Below are 23,445 nucleotides of genomic sequence, written 5' to 3' on the forward strand. Positions count from 1 at the left end.
CAGGCCCAAATGTACACCATTAATAAAAGAATCATAAACAGACGTTATTTTCTTAATCATGTAATTCTCACTGTTTACCACCCACTTCTACTCTATTCCATGTTAGTATTATTTCTCTGAGCAAAGCATTAACAACAGCAGCTTTCTTTTAAGTTCAAGCAAGCATATGCCGGGCATGTGGTACTTCAAGACCACGTGTTAGTTCTTCTTGTGCATGCGTGAGAGTTTTTCCCCTCGCAAAGCGGGTTAGTCACGTTATCTCTACGCCATTCTGGTTTGCACATGCGCACTGCGTTTTACAAATTAAGACGGGTTATAGTCGTGTTGCATATTTATTCTTCATTATTTAAGCATGCACAAAGCTTTTCTCCCATGTGTCGATGTCTGGTGTATATTAATTTCATTCCAATCACAATTTTTTTTTTTAACAACATATTTTATTGATTTTATTAAACGAACAACTAGCACAGTTATCCAGAGATTATGGTGCAAGTACATCCCCCAGGGTACACATTGTGCTGATTTACCGCCCCCAACCCCTAGTCTGCAAACATCAGACTCCCACACCCACCCCACCCACCCCGTGTCAACACGTAGTCCCATCCGTTTCCGGGATGGCATCATCACTATTATCCTAATATGTTTGTACACAGTCACCCCACACCTTGTATTTATCTCTCCTGTCTCAACAGGCGTTCTATGGGATCCCCTGAATCGTCTGGAGTAAATTGTGGCAGGTCCACACCCCTGTATATGGCCCATTTTCCCCATATCTTCCCATGTTTCCGGGGGCAGCCACGTTCCACAAAGACCGCAATCTCCGCCATCATACATTGGTCCATGGCTTTCTTCCACTTGCCTAGGCGGGGCGGGGAGGTCCCCTTCCAGCTCTGCGCTATATCCCGCTTCGCCAACACGAGCCCCAGTAACAGTAAGTGTTGTTTATATCTGTTCCCCCCGATGTCCTTGGTGCTATGTAGGAGTGTGAGTCTTGGCTCGAGTGGGAGCTCCCAGGCCAGAACGTTCCCCAAACACCCAAGGACCTTGCGCCAACAGGGTTGTATCGCTACGCAGAGCCAAACTGTATGGAAGAACGTGCCTTCGGTCGCGCCACAGAGTAAACATATCGGGGACTGAATCATCCCCATTTTCCACAATCGCGTTCTAGTGTAGTAGACCCTGTGTAGGTATTTATATTGGATCAGGCGATATCTAGTGGAAACTGCTGTATAGCGGGGGCTCGCCAGTGCCTCCGCCCAATCATCATCTGTAAGGTCAGGGAGATCGGCCTGCCATCGCTCACGTGTCTTATGGAGATTGTGTTGCGCGCGTGTTGTAAGGGTTTGATAGATTTGTCGGATCTTATGAGGGCCGAGGTCCCCCGTCAAAAGGCGACTCTCTAGGGGGTGATATTCTGGTAGGGACGTCAGTGAACGCACCGCCGGCATCACGCATGTCGAAGCTGTAAGTATCGGTAGAACTGGGATTTGTGTAGGTCAAATTCGGTTTGTAGTTGTTGGAAGGATTTAATTGTGGGCCCTCGCATAACATCTCCCAACGTGGAGATTCCTATTGTATCCCACTCCCGGAATCCCTCCAGGGCCGCCACCGGCCGGATGAAGGCGCTGCGCCATAGGGGTGTCATCCCGGTAAGTTTCCCCCACCAGCCCATTATACGCACCACGCGCCGCCAGATCTGAATCACCGTACCGCATGCCGGAGGATGACCGGCTACTGAAGAGGAGTTGTATAGTAAGTGTAGCAGCCGCGTGTGAGGGAGAGTTAAACGCTCCACCGCATACGCCGGATCTTGGAGCGACCCATACCACCAGTCGTTGACCACTAGCAGCTGGAATGCCCAGTAATAGGCGCGCATATCTGCCGCTGCTATTCCCCCGCAGTATGTAGATTGTACACAGGTCGCCAGGGCCACCCGCACGCCGCCCCCTTGCCAGAGGAACCTGTTCAGCAGGTTCCTCTGAACCACGTCTGCGGGATCGGGTATGGGTAATTCTGGAGGCGATAAAGCATGCGGGGCAGTGAAATCATCTTGAAGATCGCCGATCGGCCATAGAGGGAGAAGGGTAGTTGCGACCATATCTTTGTGTCGTCCCGCACCGCCGGGAGAAGAGGGGCTATATTCCGAGCCCACGCCGTATCTTGATCTCGGGTCACGTAGACCCCGAGGTATTTAAACCAGTCGGTAGCGACAGTCACCTAGTTTGCCCAAGCCATGTGTCCTAGGTCCCCGCACACCGGGAATAAAATAGATTTAGAAGGATGAGCGCACAGACCAGACGTCTCACCGAACTAAAATAGTACGTCATCCGCGTACAGGGCTATTTTGTCTGTGTAGTCCAGAGTCCATGACAACCCACGCATCACTGCATCCCTCTTCACCCATTCGGCTAGTGGCTCTATAGCAAGCGCAAATAACAGTGGGGATAGTGGGCATCCTTGTCGGGTGCCACGAAGGAGCGGGAACGAGGCCGACCGATGACCGGCCACCCAGAACGACGCCGTAAGACCTGTGTATAGATGCTTGATATACGTCCGGAATCGGGGACCAAAGTTTACTGCCTCGAGGAGGCGGAAAAGGAATTCCCAACTAAGGGTTTCGAACGCCTTGTCTATACCGGCCAGCAATACCGCGACCGGGCAGCCTAGCTTATGGGCTTCTGCTATCGCATTATGCAACCGTCGGATATTATGCCTCGTTGCCCGATGCGGCATTAAGCCTGATTTGTCCGGGTGGATCAGCTCTAGTATGTATGTTCGTAGACGATTGGCCAAGACCTTTCCCAGTAGTTTAGGTTCAAAAATCAATAATGATATGGGACGATACGTCCCCGGATCCTCAGGGGGTCTGCCCGGCTTCAGAAACACGACTATTTCGGCATGTCGCCAATCAGGTGGTAGCAGTTGAGTCTCCTCGGCCTCTTGTACAACCTGGAGCAGATAGGGGCCTAGCGTCAGCATAAGGGGCCGCAGAAAGTCTCCGGGGAATCCGTTCGGTCCGGGGGCCCGACCCGGGCGGGTAGCCATCAGCGCCGCGCGGAGCTCGTCTAACGTGATGGGCTCCTCCAGTTTATCCCGTGCCTCGTCAGACAGTTGGCGAGGAGGGATGTCCCGAAAGAAGGCGTCGATTAAAGGCGGGGCGATCACTTCCCGTGCCGCGTATAAATCTGAGTAGAATGTGGCAAACACTTGTGCGACCCCAATCACAATTTTAACAGTTAGTAAATATTAACTCGGGATTTCTCCGAGCAAGTTTTATTTTTACTTGAATCCTTGCCCCATCTACCTGATTACCAACAACAGTAGCATCTTTTACTAAAGCTCTATGAAATGGCAAAGCTTTGAAAGCAATCACGATTTAATCAGATTATTGATATTGTCTGGGTCTCAAAATGCAAAGAGTGTGTGTTTTTAAAATTAGCAACCATTATTTTTCTGAATTGGCTTCATGTTTCGTACTTAGAGCAGTGGTTCCCAAAACGTTTTAGAACCACACCTCACTTTTTGGGAAGATAAATTTCATGACCCACTTAGCTATAATAGAAATGATGCGGGCGATTTTGAATATAACTAAAACAACGTGAGGTTGCACATTGTCATTTACAGACAGCACATTTTCCATTGAAATGGCCACTAAATGTACACAGACATGCAGTCCTACTTATAAAACTAGGTAGCCCACAAAGGATATTGTGCAGAAATCGGGTTTCTGTGAATATTTATCATTTGTGCATCACAAAGTATGTGTCTTGATTTGTTTTGATCCCTTTAAAATCTCTGTTTCCAGCACACTTCAGAATTGCAAAATAGTGATTAAGTTTTTGCTTTTCTAACTGCTGGATGCATACAGTTCATTTACAGGTATTTACATTTTGTTGTGTATTGCAATAAACAACATGTTACATTGGCACATAGATCACTTCAAAAACACTTTGCAACCAGAGAAAGTAAAGTAAACACCAATCCTCATGTTAAAAAAACCGAAAGCAGCCTAACATTTGACCTCTCTCTTTGAATCGCCTCAAGTGTGACAAGTTAAACACAGAATTGAAGGACATCTTTATTTATTGCTCTGACTTTTGTGACCCACTAAAAATCAGTTTGTGACCCTCCGGTGGATCGCGACCCACGGGCTGGGAAACACTGACTTGGAGGTGGACGTAAGGCTCGAGCCAGATGCCTAGCTCTGACTCAGTCTAAGGTCATCGTAGACCGAGGAGCCCAAAATGAGCCAAGCCTTTTGTGCTCACACCTTGTTATCCAAGATCCTAACTGTCCTGCCGCCCACCTGTACAGCAGATGAAATTCGGGCCAGCAGTGGTGCGTTGAAGTCTTCTTGCATTTTCTTATTTCACCCCGCGGGGATTCAGATGAATTTATTGGGAAGATGCAGGGCTTTAAGTGGGATGAAAAAATTTGGGGTCTCTCAAAGGGGCGTGGCCGATGCAATTAAGGGCGTGGCTTAAAAACACCTAAGCTAAAAAAATCTGTGTTTAGCATAGTGTGCCGCCGAAATGGTATTTTGCTGCTTCTATCATTACGACCAGATATACAACAAATAACTTTATACACGGCACGAGTCGGGGGTCCACGCGGGTGGACGGCGTCCCCCCACTTTTTTCACAGGGTGGACACCGTCCACCCTGCCAAGAAGTTGGGCCCCACAGAAAAAGATGCTGAATTCGTCCCGGTGTAATTTCCAAACACTGGGACACTTTCAGCAGCGCCTGCACATTGTTATGTGCTTTTGATCTGCAACAGCGTGCGTGCAGGCGGGATGAGATGGGGCTCTCTTATTTCTGACTCGTGCTGGGCCCATAACAATGGCTGAATTTGAGGGGTCATCAGGCCTCCTTTTGTTGGAGTCTCCTGGCTGGCAGCAGTCAGGAGCCTCACACCTAGAAGCAAATGCAGCAGAGAGGAATCAAAGGCTCACACCTTGTTAGCACTTCACACATACTTGAGAGGCAGCTTTTCACTTTGTTCAGGCTCTGTTAAGAAATATGCATGCACTGTAAGAACATCAGATGTGTTGATGTTTCCCAGTATTTGCACAAAAAAAATAGCATTTATATAGCGCTTACTACTCCTGAGGAGGCGTTGTAATAATGTAAATATCACTATTTCTTTTAAAGCACTATGGCTAGAGAAAACCTAACGCTGACAAAAGGTAACATTGTTTTATGTGTAGCATACAAAAGAGTGACTCTTCTGCCTAAATCAGGAGGGTTTGCAAGTTGCTCGAAATGTGCTCATGATACATCTGCTAAACATACATGTGAGGGCTTAAGATCTGATATCACTTCTTGTGATGCCAGTTCCTGTGATGTCACATGCTGTGATGTCACGCGCTGCGATGTCACGCGTCGTGATGTCACGCGCTGCGATGCCACGCGCTGCAATGCCACTAGCATACTGATTAACTAGGTAAGTCCCCCCACTTCTCTTTTTAGGACTTGTGCCCTGACTTTACACCTGCAACAAACCAGGATTATTGGCTTTGCCAGTGGTTGTTAGTTGCATAAGATAAATATGCAACTATGCCTTCGTTTTATATGATATTGAAAATGCTTCCATTCTGAAATGATGAAACTGAAAGAAGTATAACGAATTTCTCTGAAGTTGCATCGGAGGCAGTAAAGGGTGGGACTGCTGCAGAGGTAAGATTTCTGTTTTTTCACCCTGATAGTGAGGGGAAAAGTAGAGAGCCCGATAGGGACCCGTCTCAGCACCTGCTTTTTAGAACTGATGGTGCTGGCCACCGGCAGGACCCGGCTATACTTAAAGCCCTGGTAAGATGCCATGAGGTTCTGTGACTAGGCTGTTCTCCACAGATGCTCACAACCAGTCCGTTAGGCTCCTCCCTAGAGAGCAGGTAATGTGTGTATTAATTTAACTCAGTGTTAATTAAGCTCCTGAAAGAAACACAAGACATTGTGCTTGGTGTTAAAAGAAAGACAAGGCAAACTCATTCAATGGAAGAATTGCACAGTGTTTATCTAGAAACCTCGGGTTCAAATGTTATCTTTTGCACTTGGCCAAATGCTGTTACCCCGCATATGCATTGTTACTTCACATAGCATAAACATTACCATATGTTTACGTGACAATTGCTATAACATTGCGTGCCCTTTAGCTGGCGGCTCATTTCTATAGCATTTGGAACCACGTCAGACCCCCCTCTTAATTTACCCTCGACCGAAGGCTGGTTTGATCGTTTGCTTAATTTGTCTCTTTCGAAAGTTTGGTTCTTGTTTGGCTGTTTTAGGGGCTTGGGTTTTTCAAAGGAATTTAATAGTGGTGCAACTACAGCCACTGCCTCAAAACACTGTAAACGACAGATCAATAGAATAGGTGAAGTTAAGCTCTTGGTTGTAATTTAATATCAAGGTGAATTCTTGTGACTATCTGATGAATATATATAACTATCTGAAGGCGACACAATTAACTAAGGTTGTTTACTGACTAACAATGAGGCAGCGTGTGAGAAGTTTATTTTAGTGGAATAGTTCTCGACATTTCCGGGACAAACAGTTCCAGTCGGGTGATGTAATCAGGTCTGTTTCGTTTAGAAATCCTGCACGAGAGAAATTAGCATATCAGAAGAAAAGCATCTTTGCAATTGGTTTACGTGTGGACTAATCAGTGACAGGAACGGGCACTACAAGAACGAGCCACTAGAGCTCTGAAAACAGCGTTCACCTCAGACAGGTTCAAGCCAGAGGGCAAAGGCAGCGCGGACTCTACCGGGCACCATGGCCATGGACTTTCTTTCAAACCTCTCCATGGAAACGTGGACTCTGCTTGTTGTGCTCGTGACGGTCTCATTTCTGTAAGTACTGAACGGTGATGCTTCACCTGGCTGTCCAACATGAAGGAGCCGCAATCTTTTTTCATAAGCTTTAAACAGCCTACATGCTATTGCTTGAGGGGTGGCAGAGTTTAGTAGGAGGAAGACGACGGGAAACGGGACACATTCGTCCACATTCAGAAATGTTCAAAAGCCAAGTGGGTTGGGCACCAGCTGCAGCGCTCAGTGGATTCCATAACTTGCAAGCCACAAGTTTGATCCTGACAGGGCTGGCTCAGTCTTTTATCTTTCCAAGGTGAACAAAATGATTGTTGTGTAAAAACATCTGTTATTAAACTCAGAGTGACAAGTTTGGCATGTGTGTGATATACATTTAATATTGTTTTTATTATTGTGCACTGAATAAAATTCTGGTCGTTGTGAGAATATTGCAGGTCACTAAAGAGTTTTAAGATCACAGAGAGGAACAAGACTTAATGCCCAGCGCCTCTGTAAGACCACAGAACCTGAAGGTGACTTCCACTGTTCTTTTTACAGACAACAGTGACATGTTATTTTTTATAATAAATGGCTGTAAAAACTGCACCTCTTCTAACGAGAAAAAGGTACCCCCTAGAAATACCTTTAGGTCTAGGAGAAAGGGGGGAAACAATGAATAGCTAGAAAAACTCCCACACGACCTGTATTTCTTCCACGAAGGCTTCATGGACTAATCAATATTAACAATATTAAACCATGTGCATAATAATATGTATATTTTATTTAATTATTAAAGCATATTAATATGCCTTTGAAAGGTAATTTCTTTTTTTCATTTAATAATACAATATTACATCATTTAAAACTTATTATTAGATCATATATACACCAAAGATGCTATCGTACAATATTTTCACATGGTGACATATTGAGTGATACAAATAAAACAAATTGACAAAAAAACAACTGACAAGAAAGCAACAATGAGAAAACATGTATCTATTATTACAAAAAATCTACCCCTATAATCAACCTCACCTGACCTTTCTCCCCTCATGCACACCAACCCACTATCATACTCTCATCTCATACGTGACCACCTCGACAAACCACATACACTGCTGGTTTGAACGGACACAATATATGAAAGAACTCTCCGTTGTAATGGTGTGGGTTGGGCAAGGTACAAACAGGCCAATGCATGTTTCGGTGGGATTTTTAATTTATATCCACCTTCATCAGGACCACCGCTTTATTTGAGGTGAGTGTAGGGGGGAGGGGAGGAAGGGTATCTGTAAAGGAATAAACAGAAGAAGTTTTTTCTAGAAGGTCAGCCCGAACAGAATATATTTCTTTACAGAAAAATTTGTAATAAGCCTTTAAGGTTTATACAAAGCAAGTTACAACCACCACCAATGCTCAAGCAGTCAATAAAGTAAAAGGTGTTAGAGACAATAGACCATGTACCGTATGTACTGTGTGATACTTGCTTGAAAGTTCTGCCTTACATGTGCTACCTTATATACCAATATAAAATTAGAAAAAGGTTTCTAGCAAAGAACAGCTGTGATGCATAAGAGCATAAGAAGCACCATACCATCCTAAGTAGTAACCCACAAATACTTCCCACTGACCGTCAGGGTACCCGCAGCTCGCTAACGCCGGCCTTGTAGGGTTTCAAAGCGTCCACTACTCCGTCAGGAATTCAATCTCAGTGTTTCTACGTAGATATGTTTAGTAAGTGGCACTGGTATCCAATATTGTAAGACTGGGAAAGTGCTAAAAAAGTCACACAAAGAAGAATGAGTGTCTGAGAGGGGGGTAGGCACTAGATGTATAAGTGTAAGGTATCAAGTTTTTAAGTGTGATGTGCCTAGATCTTACCTCCAATATGTATGCCTTCAAAACAGCATATTCCCAGATCCCCAAATGTTCCAACTTCAGAGTACTTGCTAATGAATACTATTTTACCACAGAAACCTGTAAGAGGGGCGGAAAGGAAGTTAAAACTATCATCAAACCCATATGTGCGTGTGCTGTTACTTAATAAAATACTTATATGCCTCTAAGGGCTGATTCGATGCAACCAAATATCATCCAAGACTCAATAGAAGGGGGAGAGAGAACACTTCAATATATGATATATATAACATCATGGACCCCTAGGGCTAAGCATACTGGTCACTGACTCTGATAATGACCAACCCAGCAAAGGGGAGCATCTACAACCAGGATAGAATAATTATGTATAGACAGCTAACATAGTAGCTGAAAGGTCTCCTGGTTTTCTACCTCTGAACAGTGCGTTCTGACAATCCAAAAAATGCTGTCTAGATACTATAAGTGGGAAACCTGTGGAATAGGCAAATAACAATGTCATTACATCCTGTCCCAACGAACTACTACGGGACCGGAATCACATCTCCGGGGCAGCCAAGCACAAACGCGCAAGCCACTTAAAGGCAAAGCCGTCCTGCTAATACCTGTACTGAATTCTCAGTGTCAATGCTTGCTCTATGACCCTCATAGGGCAACGAGGAACAGCTATGCTGCGTACCTGTTCACATGTGGTACTGTGACTCGAACATTGTCACATCCACTACCGGGCTCGTGTTGCGAGAAATGTTAAAAGGGCAGAACGCTATTCATGCCCGGTAAGAAGAGGGCCGCCGAAGATATCTTGCTAAAGGTCTCACGGTACTAAACCACGCTGATACGTGCGTCAGGCATGGACAACAACACAATGCGCACTATACTGAAATGTACCTACTGCACTAGGAGGAATTGCAGGATGTTGCGATCAAAATACCTAGGATAACCTAAACTTACCTGATTCTTATGTAATTCCCTAACAAGTTAATCTACATAAAGGTAAAACGCTCCTCACCTAACTAGTATGTACCATCCTACAACGCGCTGTAATCGAGATATAAACCTATCTAGCAGCCCATAGACAATCAAAAAATATGGAACCACTACACAACATCTGTTATTCTAACAGGATGGTCACACCTGCAAAGCTTACATGTATCTCTACCACAGCTGAACTAAAACCACTGAGCTATCCTTTCATCTACTGGGGCATCAAACTCACTTCTACCTTTGCAGGAGAGAAGCTCAGTATTTGACCAGTTGTGAATGATTGTCTCCTGTTTTTCTCCCATTTCAATTAGTTCCTACTTTTAGTGTTTGGGTCTAATGATCCAGAAATGTATTTTGGCTGTAAATGCTAACATAGGGCCCTATTTAGACTTTGGCGGCGAGGGTACTCCATTTCAACAGTGACAACGTACCCTTCCACCAAAAGAAAAGTTCCACTCACCTCATTTAGAGTCAGGTGGAACTTCAGTACATAGAGGGCGGAGACTACTCCATCTCTGACAGTCCAATAGAGTAATGGCCACCAGAGATATGGCCATTTGACTGCTACCCTATTTAGAGTGGATGACCAAATGGCAACTTTTCCCTGTCTGTAAGCGGCTTTGAAAACTGAAATGACTCAAACAACATGGGAGAAAACTCCCATTGGAGACGTAATTTTTATTTTTTATTTTCCGAAAAGAAAATCCCACTTTGGGATTTTCTTAAAAAAATATATTTCAAAAAAATTAAAAGTTTAACGTATTGCTCTGTCATGTTGATGGAGTCGTTCATCAAACTTTCAATGCATTAATAGGAACCGCCATGACTGTGGATCCTTGAAATGCAGGAGATGTCTGCTGGGCTGGTGACATCTCTAAATTTGGCAGGCGGACTACCATCGCCATGACGGGAGTAAAGTACTAATTCCATCTGCCCAAGTCTGAATGAGGCCCTTAGGTCTGAAAATGCATCATGTTTGTGTGCATTCCCAAACTCCAATCTACCCTCTTTCCACCGTCAACATGATTCCTTTAGGTGGAACGGATCACCACCCTACTTACTGGGTGTTGAGGTAGACCTTTAAATTGTGAGACTGCATACCCCCATGTGAATTGAATGCTGTGTAGAACATTGCACTGACAGAATAGGAGCTTATGGTAATTGTCACATGATGTTTCCTTCAGCACATCTGCACCTGCTTTTCAAGGTACTACTCAGAATGATTGTGATTAGGAAAAACATCATAAAGAGGTGTAGATGTAAATCTGTGCCCATATTGTTCCTTTATTTGGGATTTAGACCCATTGTGTTTTATTGTAAAGCCTTTTACTGTGAGAGGGAATTGCAGCATCAGCTCTAACGGGGTCCAGATGGGGCCTGTGCCGCTGCTTCATTCGTCCTGGTTCCATCTTGGGCCCCACCAATACAGGTATTGAATTTTCTGGGATGTTGAAAAAAGGGACACTGCACCTTGCCCCACTCAATTTGTCACACAAGTACATTGAAAGTCAGATTTAAACGTTATAAGCAGATGTGTACAGATAATACATATGTAGGTGGCCACAATAGTTTTATCTGTGGCCAAATTTGTGCCCTCCCTAAAAGTCAATTCCAGGGATGCCACTCAGTGATGGGTATCTGCTCTTTGGAAGTATAAGCAAGCTGCTGACCAGCCCCAGTGCTTCTGACTCGTTGCGGTTTACTGCTATAGTAAGTAGCAGCAAAGCAGGAACTCTGCTGAGCGGTGGAGCAGAGACCTGCAGCGCACACTTTATTTTAAAACTTATCTATCTTTATTGAGAAGCAGTCATGGTTGGTAAAAGTATGAAGTTTACCATATAATCTATGAGGCTCTATTACACTCTCATAACATAACTTTTCTAAAAACTTCGATTGCCCCTTCTCACACATAGAGAACATTTCTGAGTTCAATGGAAGGTTTTCTCTCTGCCCCATAAACTGTGCCAATGTGCCATTGCTTTGTTGTTCAAAATAACACGCATGCCAATACTGATATTTAGTCAACATTTATTCCATCAGATCACACGTGACACTCATTGTGACTGAAAAAACATATTTTATTCTTTTGTCTCAATAAGAAATTGCAAAGTCAATTTTTTGAAAATCTCAATGGTTAACACAAAAGTACATTGACCAAGTGTGTCATAGACCACACATATTAAAATACATACATTAAATATATTACACATACTATTCAAAACATATATTGGACAACACTAGACATAACGTAGACAACAAATTATATAATTCAAAGAACAAATAAACAAGCTCAAGTTCCAAAGTGTTAAAGACGTGAAAAAAACAGGCCCTTTTTCATTTTCACTGATTTTTCCGTCTTTAACATTTTGGAACTTGAACTTGTTTATTCGTTCTTGAATTATATAATTTGTTGTCTACGTCATGTCTAGTGTCGTCCAATATATGTGATGAATAGTATATGTAATATATGTAATGTATGTATTTTAATATGTCATCCAGTCAAAGAACTTTATTCGGTCATTACAATCATCAAAGTGCGAAAGGTATAAAGTAATGCATTTGCCAACACATACAATACATTAATATGTTCTACAAACAAAGTTAGCTGACAGTTTGAGACATAGCAGCTTCATAAAAAAGATTAAAATGGATTAAAATTGGGACGTAGGGTGGGAGTATATCATATAAAAGACTCACACTTGTTGGAGCCCTACGAAATTTACATAAAAGTCCAGAGACATATGCTATAAAAATACATTGTTAAAATCATAGGACTAATATATTATGAGCACAATGTCCATATTCCAGCTGAATGGCTGCAACGATTAGAACAGCAAGGCATGCAGGCAATTGATTGATAAAAAAACCTTCATACGAATAAAGAAAGATCTGGACAGAATTATATTCAGTATATTGCTCTCACGGATGAAACCTCGCGAAGAGGTAGAGGAGAAAAAAAGTGCTAGTGCGTGTAGTGCAGGGGTACCATATTACATACATATTAAGAAACCAGTGCAAACACAGCTTCCAGTACTAATCCCCTAGCACAAGCATGAATAGAAAGATAGATCAGCAACTTTGCCATAGTACAAAGAGCCAAAAAAGTTTTATGCATACAATTCTTGTGCACAATCACAATAACATAGTTACAGGTTCAATTGCTATTGATATATGAGGATCTGACTGTGGCTATAAACTAATGGGGAAAGGTATCTAGTTGGAAGAATGCAGACAGCGGTTTAGCCATTCTTCGATCTGAGCCTCCTAATAAGCCACATTTTCCCCTGAAATGTGGCTACTGCGCAAGCTATTAATGGCTTGGAGTCTGTTTTTAAAATACGTAGTGCCTCTTGGTGGCATCGAGTACCCATCTGCCTGCAGACGGGGGGCTAACCATTTGAGCCTCGGGGTTTTGTACAGTGGACATGCAAAGAGAATGTGCTTAATCGTCTCATGGGCCACTGGATAGTAAGGACAGCAGCAGAGTGCGTCAGCGGCTCCCCGGTGCCAGGTCGCTGTAAACGATTTCAGAGGGAGGGTACCAAATCTAAATTGAATGCATAACTTTTTATCATTCGGGATGGTGATGACCTCCATGTACTGCTCATACATACTTGGTAGCTTGAATTTTAAATTTCTGATGTAAGACGGCCACCTGTTAGTGTGACATTTCTCTGGTCCACCCAATTCCAGTAGCAGGTCTTGATGCAGTCTCTACTAGGGAGCAAGCTAATGTTGGACTGTGCCCACAGATTCCCCAGGCCTACCTCGGAGAGGAGTGTCTGGATGTAACTAAACTATTCAATTTTTTTTAACCGATCTAGGATAAAAACTTCTTCAAGGGCAGCCACAAAGTGGATAAGCTCAGGTGTTTTTTTCAAATGTAGTTAAAAAAGAAGGGGCGTAGTCTTGCTTTATCCACTATAGTGGATCTGCCCATGTCAAGCCGTAGGGGAAGGAGCAGAGTACTCTGTGGGAGAGAGCAGAGCGACCTCCAGAATTTGCTTTCTGTACGGAGAAGGCCCTCAAAGTTGTCAAACCCCCAAAGTCCAGTCCCGTAAAGAGCTGAACCTACCACTTTCTGGTCATAGATCTGTAGCAATGCTGCTATCTGTCTTGTTTCCTTTATCAATGCCCCTGTGGTTTTCCTCTGCTGCAGGATTCGTTTTGAAATGTGATGTTTCCAGGAAATTTTCTCCGCAGGGGATACACCCACATGATCAAATGTGTTCACTCTCTCCAGAGGGATCCCCCCCTAGCAACAATTTGCCCTTGAACGATTTGTGCGGGTTTATCAGCATAAGCTTGGTTTTCGAGGTATTAACCTACAGTCCTCTCAAGCCGAAGAAGGCCTTGAAATGGCCGAGTAGCAGCTGGAGGCAACTATGGGTTTTTGAAACCAGCAGGGTGTCATCCCCAAACAGTAAAGTTGTTATTTTTACACCCCCAATGTGGGGGCCTCTGCGTAGACCTCTGCTAGGTACTTCACCACTCCATTTATAAAAGCGAAAATAGGGTGGGGGCTAGGATACAACCCTGCTGTACCCCTCTGGCAACCTTGATTGGATCTGACAGCTGCCCTTGGTCTCCCCATCGCACCTGTGCATAGTTGTCCTCATGTAACCAAATTAAAAAGGCCAGGATATCATGTGGGAGCCCATGGTCATGTAAAACCTGCCATAATTTAGGCCTAGGTATGAGATCAAAAGCTGACTTTAAATCGATAAAGGCAGTATAAAGACTGCCCTGTTCTATTAACACTGTCTTCCAAGCCAGCAAGGTGAAATGGAATACTTGATCAATGGTGCTGACTTTCTTCCTGAACCCCTTGGAAGGGGGATAGTATGTTATTTTCCTCCTTCCAGTCGGTGATTTTATTAAGTAGAGCACGGGAGAAGACCTTCTGTACACCATCAATTAAGCTGATAGGCCTACAGTTGGAGGATAGCCAACGGACCCCCTTCTTGAATACCGGGATGACTTCTGCTTCCTTCCATGACGGAGGTATCGGGGCCCCATCAGCAATTCCCGTTGCTAGTATCTGAATATAGTTGGTCCAGTTCAGGATGTCATTCAGAAAAATATCTCCAGGTACGTCATAATGGCCGGAGGCTTTGTTTTTAACTATGGTGCAGATACTTTGCGTTATGTCGGCTACGGAGAATAGGTTGCTGTTAAACTAAACACTATTATGCTCCACGGGGGGCCTTCAGAGTCTATCACTTCCGATCCTGTGTAGACTGCTGAAAAGTTTTCAAACCAAGCAGCCTCAGGGCTGTTCTTTGTTAGTGGTTTGAATTTTTCAGCATCACCCCTCGTGAATAGCAAACAGAACTACTGAGAGTCTTTCCTTTGGCAAGCATCGTGAATTTGGAGTCAACGATTCTGGGTCCACTCCTTTTTTGCTTCAGCCTGTGCTATCTTATAATGCTTCCTGGCCAGTCGTAGCTCTTCTACATGGTTTGCTCTTATTGCAGCTGCCAGCTCAAGCCGCAGTTTCTTGAATTTCGGATTAAACCAAAAGAGTTGAGAGTTGTCAGATGGCTTCTTACGGTGTGACTTCGGGAGGCTGAAGTAAGAAGCTAGCTTGATAAACAAGGACGTATGGATGGTCGTGACCAATGAGAACTCATCCCGCTGAGATAGTATATCATTAAGTTTGCTGGTACTATCCAGGAGTGCTTGTTTTATAGCTTCAAGTTTGCAGGCATCAATAGCTACACGCGTCCACTTAAGGCGCCTGTTATACGTGGGGCATATCTCCTTGGTCGAAAACTTTGCATCAAAGTTGTTGGTGTTCATGGTCCAGATACTAGTCATGGCAAGTTCAAGGGGGTTGTGATCGCTATCTGTAGTGGCTTCAACTGTCATATCCAACACATCAGGCCATATTCTCAAATCGCTGGGCGCTGGGATGCCCCTTTGCTGGGGCAGCTATGCGCTTTATAAAACAACATAACATAGCATAATCAATTCGGCTCATGTTGTCAGTTCTGTTAAATGTGTTGGCCCCCTTCTTATCAGATAAAGTGCGGCCGTTTGCAACCCTACGTCCATACTCAAGAGTTAGGGCCTGAAGCTGCAAAGCAGTTTGAGTCCATATTTTGATTGGTTTCAGTTCAAGAGGAGGAGCATGCCACAACTCATCCACTTAGCCACTGTCTGTTAGACCTTCTATGCCCAGCGGTTCGTAGGTAGCATTAAAATCTCCTGTTATTATTAATGAAGATGAGGATTCTCTTTCCTCGAGGCAATCTTACAGAGCTTGTATGGTTAGTGATCTGGAACCCACCTTGACTCCACGGGCATAGACATCATAAATGTCCACCCCCTTGCCGTTCATGCCCCTCAGGTTGACCACGAGAATATCCGGGCTACTAGTCTTAATCTCCCAAACAGCACATTGTAGATCGATCTTGATCCAGATAATCGGCCCTCCTGCCGGTCTCCCCAGTCTACTCTTAACCGCTGGACAGCTTATCGTGACATAACCGGGAATGAAAACAGGCGCAGTAGGCCACGTTTCCTGTAGGATGCAAATGTCAAAGTGCTCTATATACTGAATCCAATGGGGGAGTTCCACCTTAGATCTTAGTCCAGCCACATTCCATGTCAGTATGCTGAGTTTAGATGTCGATTCCTCTGGGCCATTACAGGCTGGATGAAAGTCCTCCATTGCCCTGCTTGTCTGTGGAGGAATGGAGCATACTTCCTGACCTAAGATTATCCTTGGTGAGATGCGGGACATGGTCTGTGCAGGATCTGACATCTTCCTGATAGGAAGCTGGGACTTAAATGGCAAGTCGCTTGTAAGATTCCTGGCCATGTTAGACTCGATTGATGGTGTCACGACCTTGGCTGGGTGGTGGGAAATCGTAGGGGTGGCAGTATCGTGTCCCACCTGTCAATCATTTAGGGCCAGAGATGAGTCATTCCCCATCGGGATGTCATGCTTTCTATGTGCTTGAAGCTGAAACATGGCAGTAAGGTTGCACTTCATCTGTATGTTGGTAGATGTGGGTGAGCATGATCTTGGTTCCAGCACTATAAGGTATTCGCTTTTATGCCCTGAGGAAGTCGCCGGGCAACTCACTCGAGACGAAACACGTGTTGGCTACCGATCTGACTTTGGCGTTTATAACCATGCCAATATATCACTATGGATTGACTTCAAATGAATGTGTGGAGAAGATTTGAGAAAAAAGAAAAAAAAGGAGATTAAGGAAATAAAAGAAGAAAACCGTTTGTTGACTCATTGGACTCTAAATTACTGTTACTTAACTGGTATTGAGAATTGTTGTTTAAAGGCTAAATTGCCTTGCTTTTGCTCGGGAACGTCTCTTTGTATTTCATATATCTGTGGTTCTACTATGTCAGATTTATTCTGATTTATTCTGCTGTATGCTGTGGGTGCTTTATAATATGCTTGACTCCAATTAATCATTCGGGTCCTTATGCCTAGCTTTTGCAGGTTGTTACCTAAGAAGTACCAGCTAACTCGATGAAAAGCTCGTTCTGCATCTAATGTAAGTAAACTTGCTGGTGTCTGTTTCCTGCAACCTTTCTATTAGTGGCTAGCCTGTCTGATGTTATCATTGGTTTGTCTGCCCTTAATGAATCTGGATTGGTCCGCCTCTACCAACTCAGGAAGATATATTTTCAACCAGTTGGCCATCTCCTTAGTAGAAATCTTACCATCAAGGTTTAGCATTGCGATAGGTCTGAAAGCACACACTCCCCTCTGAAAAGCAGGGCACAGAGCACAGGCCTTCGCAGGCACTGGGTGTGAAGTGCTGACAAGAGGGACTCTGCCCTAAAGATAAACATGAAACCTCCTCGAATGCCTGCCTTTGCATACCCATCTAGTCCACCCACATGGATAACAAGCCTAGCCACAGTCAGTGAGCGTGCTGGGGGCATTGTAAAGTCACAATTGGCATGTATTATGTTTTAATAGGCTACAGCCCAAGTAATTTTCTTATCATTGCAAGTTTGGGTAGAACTGTAATAGGAAAATCATTCACAGGAGTTCAAATGGAGTTTATCAGTGTTATTAAAATAATTACAGCAATGCAAATATTGGGGCCGAGGTGAGGCTAGATCTAGGGGCTTTGTCAATGCTTGTTCATACATGGGAGTTCCTGAAGAAGTAAAACATGTTCCCCCATTACTAACACCCAAAGTAGCAATACCAATAACTCGTACTAGTGCGTCTTAACCTTTGGTTTGGGGACCTATGGGGGTCCGTTACACATACTCAGGGATTTAGCAAAAGCTTAGAGGATAGAAAAATATATAAGTACGAGATTAATAAAGTGTACAAACATAAAGAGGCAAAATGTGTATTAGTTTGACGAATGCTTGTTTCCATAATTTTTTTGTTTATTGTTTTGTAGGTTCAAATCATCAAAATTCCATAGGCCATGGTCCCCAGATTCCAATAATTACTCAATGGGTGTCCTCCGAAGTCAAAAAGTTAAGAAGCACTGACTTATACCATTTCAAGGACTTCTGTCTGGCTTCACACTTTTTTTTTTTTTTTTTAAACAGACTTTTATTGATTTTCAGAAAACATACATTCAACCCTGTGGGCATCGTGATGATCAAGTTGGGAAGTCAGTATGCAGTACAATGGTTACAATAACAAACTGAACAATCTCCCAAGGGTGACTGCCAGCGAAAGAGCTCCACCAGGGATCTCAGGAGCACATTACTGATTCTCAGCCATCCCCCCACAAGGAACCTGGGATACAGTGCAGTTCGTCTGCATGCGTGATCCAGTCCGATGTTGTGAAGCAAAAGGAAGAACTCCCGACCCCCTCCCTCCCCTCCCACTTCCGAAACACCCAAACAGAGACCCCCACCCCAACCACCCACCCAAGCATGCCGCCGGTCGTTAAAATATTCAGGAAGACAAACAAAATTACCGCACCACCTATCAGAATCTCTACCTCGCAGGTTGCAGTCTGTAGCGGATCAGGAACACAGGGGGAAGTTCCCTATCAGGTTTTCATTGGTCCCATCTTGCTCTTTACTCCTGCAGGTGTGGGGGGGGGGCTGCTCAGGTGCCCCCTGCACCTTTCCCCTCATCAAGTGTATTCTCGTCTTCTACAATCGGGTGCTTGGCCAGTTCCATGAGTGCCACCCATGCTCGAGCCATTTCCAAGGACTTCTCACTCCCACTACACTGAGCCATACATAATCTATAGTTCCCTTCACTTTCTGCCCATTTCACCAGCTCCCTATCCCAGCGCGCTAGACTAGGTCCATGTCTCGCCTTCCAGTGGGAAGTAAGTTCTCTCTTAGCCAAGACCAACCCCAAATCAATTAACTTGCTGGTAATCTTAGTCTTGGCATTGTGTGGAAACCAATGTAACAAGCAAACCCCTGGTGTCATGGCTACCTCCCTCTCTGTCACAGTCGTCAAAGCAGTCGTCACCCCTCGCCAGTAGTCTCCCACCTGTGGACAGTCCCAGAACATATGGAAAAAACTCGCCCCTTACTGATCACAACGGGGACAAGTGGCTGACACACCAAAATATTCATTAATTTTGCCGGGCGTGAGGTAGGCCCTATGTAAGACATAGAATTGGATGAGCTGAAAGCGCGCATTCCAAGAGCTTTTCCACGGCCGCTCAACTATCGCTTCCCAGGGTTTTTCTGCAATGGGCTCCCCCAGTTCCGCCTCCCACCTGAGCCGCAACACCGTCAAGGGTTGACGCATGTCCCGGGTGATCCGCCTATAGAGGCCGGTTACCGCTTTAAAAGTTCCCGCCGCCATTACTATAGATTGACAGGCGATAGACTTGTCAGACTCCAACAACCCCTTTCGCCAGTGCTTCCTGATAGCTGCTGTCAGGGTCGCATGCAGGAGAAAGTTCCCCCGCCGGAGATCATGTCGCTCCCTGAGATCATTAAAAGGGAGGAGATTGCTATCTTCGTATAGGTCACCTATTGCGGTAACTCCCGCCTCCTCCCAGGTCAGCAATTGGCTCCTATCCTTCCCGTGAGGTAACGCCTCACACATTCTCAGTGGGATCTTGGGCGCATAGGGAGTCTTGACGTGTGCCCTCCTGGTCAAGCGTGCCCAGCACTGCCGCGCCATGCATAAATCTGATGGCACCAAGTCACCTCTCAACGGTATCCGTAGCAGCACACAGGACAAAAGATGCCAGCTCGGATCCAACCCCCCAGGTCCCCCGGGCGCCTTATATGGCCCGCCACCCATTTCGTAAACAATTGGAGCTGAGCGGCATGATAATAGGCCTCTAGGTCCGGCAGCGCAAGGCCTCCCTCCGCCCTGGGCTGCTGCAGGGTGGTCAGAGCAACCCTCCGTCTCACAGCTCCCCATATAAACCCTTTAATCAAAGTATTAAGCTGGGCAAAGAGCTTGCCTGGGATCCAAACAAGGAGCGTACCAAAGTAATAGAGAAACCTGGGCAGGATGACCATCTTCACCACGGCAACCCTGCCTGCAACCGATAGAGGAAGAGTCCCCCAAAAATCAAAACAGGTTTTCACTCTGCGCACCGCTCGCCTCACATTGCCCCTCAAAGAGGTCGTCATGAGCATGATAAATCTGAGTCTCCAAGTATGGCAAGCACCGGCCTTCCCACTGAACATCCCCCGCCCTCCGATGGTCTATCCTGTCTGATCTAGTAGGAAACAGACACGACTTGGTCCAGTTCACCCGGAGTCCTGCCACCTTCCCCAAGGTCTCCAGCAAGGCCCTCGCACCCCGAAGGGCGTCCCCAGCGTCCAGCAGGAACATGAGGAGATCGTCCGCATACAATGCTATATGCTGCATTTGTCCCTCCACCAAGAGCCCAGGGAAATACTGCCCTGACCTGGCGTGTGCAGCCATGGGCTCCATCGCCAGGGCAAACAATAAAAGGGACAACAGGCACCCCTGCCTCGCCCCCCGAGCTACTGCACAGGCAGCAGAAATCAAGCCCCCTGTCCTAAACCTGGCAGTAGAAGCACTGTACAGCAACGTCGCCCACCGTATAAAGCATTCTCTCAAGCCAAATTCCTGCAATTCATTAAAAAGGTAGGGCCATTCCAGGCTATCAAAGGCCTTTTCGATATCAACCGCAAAAATTCAGGGCTCTTCCTTATCATACGTGTCGGACCCCAAAACGCGCATAAGTCTGTGCACATTCATCGCGGTATTTCGAGATGGTATAAATCCGGCTTGATCTGTATGGATCAGTTTCGTCATGTGGGGCATCAAACGACTGGCCAGAATTCGGCTTAAGATCTTATAATCAAGGTTAAGCATCGCGAGTGGCCAGTACGAGGAATGATCCCAAGCAGGTTTGCCCGGCTTGAGGAGGGGAACTATGAGGGCTTCGCGCGTGGAGGCAGGGAGGGCACGCTCCTGCCGCGCCCAGTTATAGAGCGCCACCAAACAGGGCACCAGAACGTCCGTGTAGGCCACGTAAAATTCAACGGGAAGCCCTTCGGTACCCGGTGTCTTGTTTCTGGCCATGTGTTTTATGGTGCTACGCACTTCTCCCGCTTCGATGTCCCGACCAAGAGCTTCGGCGTCCTCGGCCTCAAGTTGTGGCAGCTCTGCCCGTGGCAGAAACTCCTCATCACCTGGGAGCCCAGGACCCAGCCTACTCCGGTATAACTCGGTATAATACTGTAAGAAATGATCGTTAATATCCCTTTGGGTGTAAAACACCTCGTCTTCCTGGCCTCTCAATTCCAGGATCATTGTCCCTCTGCATGCCGAATTGGCCAGCCAGGCTAGCAGTGCCCCAGCCTTATCACGGTCCGCGTGCACCTTATCCGTGTAGGCCTTATAATCGAAGCAGCGCAAGCTCTCCATTTGAACCGCTAGTTCCTCTTGAGCTTCAAGTAACCCTGCCTGCCTGTCCGGACGTTCTGGGCGCTCCTTCTCCGAATCGCGTACCTTCTGTTCTGCCTTAAGTACGTCTTGCAGCAACACTTTGCACACTCCTACTACCTCTCCTATGCAGCGCTCCCTAACTACCGTCTTAAAAGCATCCCATTCAACCACCAAAGAAGATGCCGTGTTAGTGTTAACCCTAAAATATTCTTCAATGGCCGATCCAATATTAGCTCGGAACACTGGATCCTCTAATGTATCAGGCCGGAGCCGCCAAGTGGGGATGGCAGGGCGATCCCGCAGCCAATGTAGTATTGTCAACAGTGGGTTATGATCAGATGATGTCCTAGCCAAGTATTCACTATGTACCATCCCCCCATGGACATATGGGGAGCTGAGGAGCGAGTCCAACCGAACATGCAGGTCATGTATCGATGAGAAGTAAGAATAGTCCCTGTCAGACGGGTGGTGCGCCCTCCAGGTATCAGTCAACTCCCATTGTTGTTGCCAATCCCGCCGCACTGCAACCAACTTATGGTCCGGGGAGTCTGCAAGGGAAGGATGGTAATGATCTAGGGAAACATCAGTGATGCAGTTGAAGTTGCCACCCAGGAGCACCGAGCCAGTCAACAAAGGTGCCAATTTCCCAGAGAGGTGTGCGAAACAGGAAGCCTGATCCGTGTTGGGGGAATATATGCTCCCTAGGACAATGTCTCTGCCATCTAAGTGCCCCGTCACCACAACATATCTACCTTCAGGGTCAATCACCTGCCCAGTACTCTGAAATGGTACCCCATCCTAACCCAGACCAATGCACCTCGTGCATAAGCCGAGTATGTGGTACAGAACACCTGCCCCCGCCACCTCCATTGCAAAGCCAGTCCCTCCTGTTTATTTAAGTGCGTTTCCTGTAATAGTGCTATTTGCACCCCACGTCTTCTAAGATAAGCATGAATCTTGTGACGACGAGTCATAGTGTGCATCCCCCTCATGTTCCAAGATAGACACTTAATACCTACGGCGGTACCCATGGCGTGATGGAATAAATGCTGACCTCCCTACCTCCCGTAGCGGCATGCTTGGTCCCACCCTCCCCTCTTCCCTTGCACCCCAACTCCCCCAACTCCCACTCCCCAGGATAGGTTCCCTTAAACTAGCCCCCATCCAAACTGAAAGAACCATCAACCTTGCTCAAAATGGGTAGTGAGACATGCGCTGACCTTATGGGACCCGCATTCCCCCCCGGTTCTCCCCCTGCCCAGTGTTGTTATGAACGGTAACATCATCCTGGGAGCCCCGATAACAGTGATCAATTGGTGCCATCTCCCTTCTTCCCACATGACAGGCACCCTTCAACAGTCAATCCTGAGCTGCCTTGCAAATTTATCTCACCCCACCGTCAGTGTCCAGATCAGCCAAACAAGTCCAACGTCTGCGGAGTGACCTCCGGTAGCTCAGGCTCAGAGTCACCATTCGTGCTGCCAGCTGGAGAGGACCCAGTGCCCCCCAGCACTTGGTTAGAGGAAGCAGAAGCCTGGCTGGTCCCACTCTGGCTGATCGCAGCCACCGCTTGCACAGCTCTGTCTGGTTTAAGGCGATGGTATGGCAGCGTGAGAGCCCTCAATGGGCTTGTTGCTTCAGGGGATAGTCTCTCCGCATTGCTCGCTGTCAAACTCCGCCTCAACCTTGCCTGGCGTGTCTCCAGCCATGGCCACGCGTCCTGCGGGGTGGTGAAAAAAAGCGTGCCAGTGCAGTCCACCACTCGCAGCCGCGCCGGGAAGAGCATTGCATAAGGAATGTGGAGTTGACACAATTTCCGCTTAAGAGCAACGAAGGAGGCGCGCTGTCTCTGAACCTCCCTGGTGTAGTCCAGAAAGAGCTTCACCTTGGAGTTTTCTATTTGTAGATGTTGCTTCTC

General features: G+C 46.0%; 1 protein-coding gene across 3 annotated transcripts in view; it reads left to right on the forward strand.

Annotated features, from left to right (window-relative positions):
• Positions 1-23,445, forward strand: part of LOC146796555 (cytochrome P450 3A24-like) — a 318,208-nt gene that overhangs the window by 93,337 nt on the left and 201,426 nt on the right. Inside the window, exon 1 of one of the 3 annotated variants that reach the window (XM_085629190.1) lies at positions 6,639-6,850. The exons of 1 other annotated variant lie outside the window; for it this stretch is intronic. In XM_085629190.1, the coding sequence (XP_085485316.1) occupies positions 6,774-6,850 (77 nt within the window). In that variant the 5' untranslated portion in view covers positions 6,639-6,773. Of the gene's footprint in view, positions 1-6,638; positions 6,851-6,951; positions 7,125-23,445 lie in introns of those variants that run through there. One more of the 3 variants, XM_085629189.1, reaches the window with a different exon arrangement.

Source organism: Triturus cristatus, chromosome 10 (assembly GCF_964204655.1).
Source record: "Triturus cristatus chromosome 10, aTriCri1.1, whole genome shotgun sequence".
Classification (NCBI taxonomy): Eukaryota; Metazoa; Chordata; class Amphibia; order Caudata; family Salamandridae; genus Triturus; species Triturus cristatus.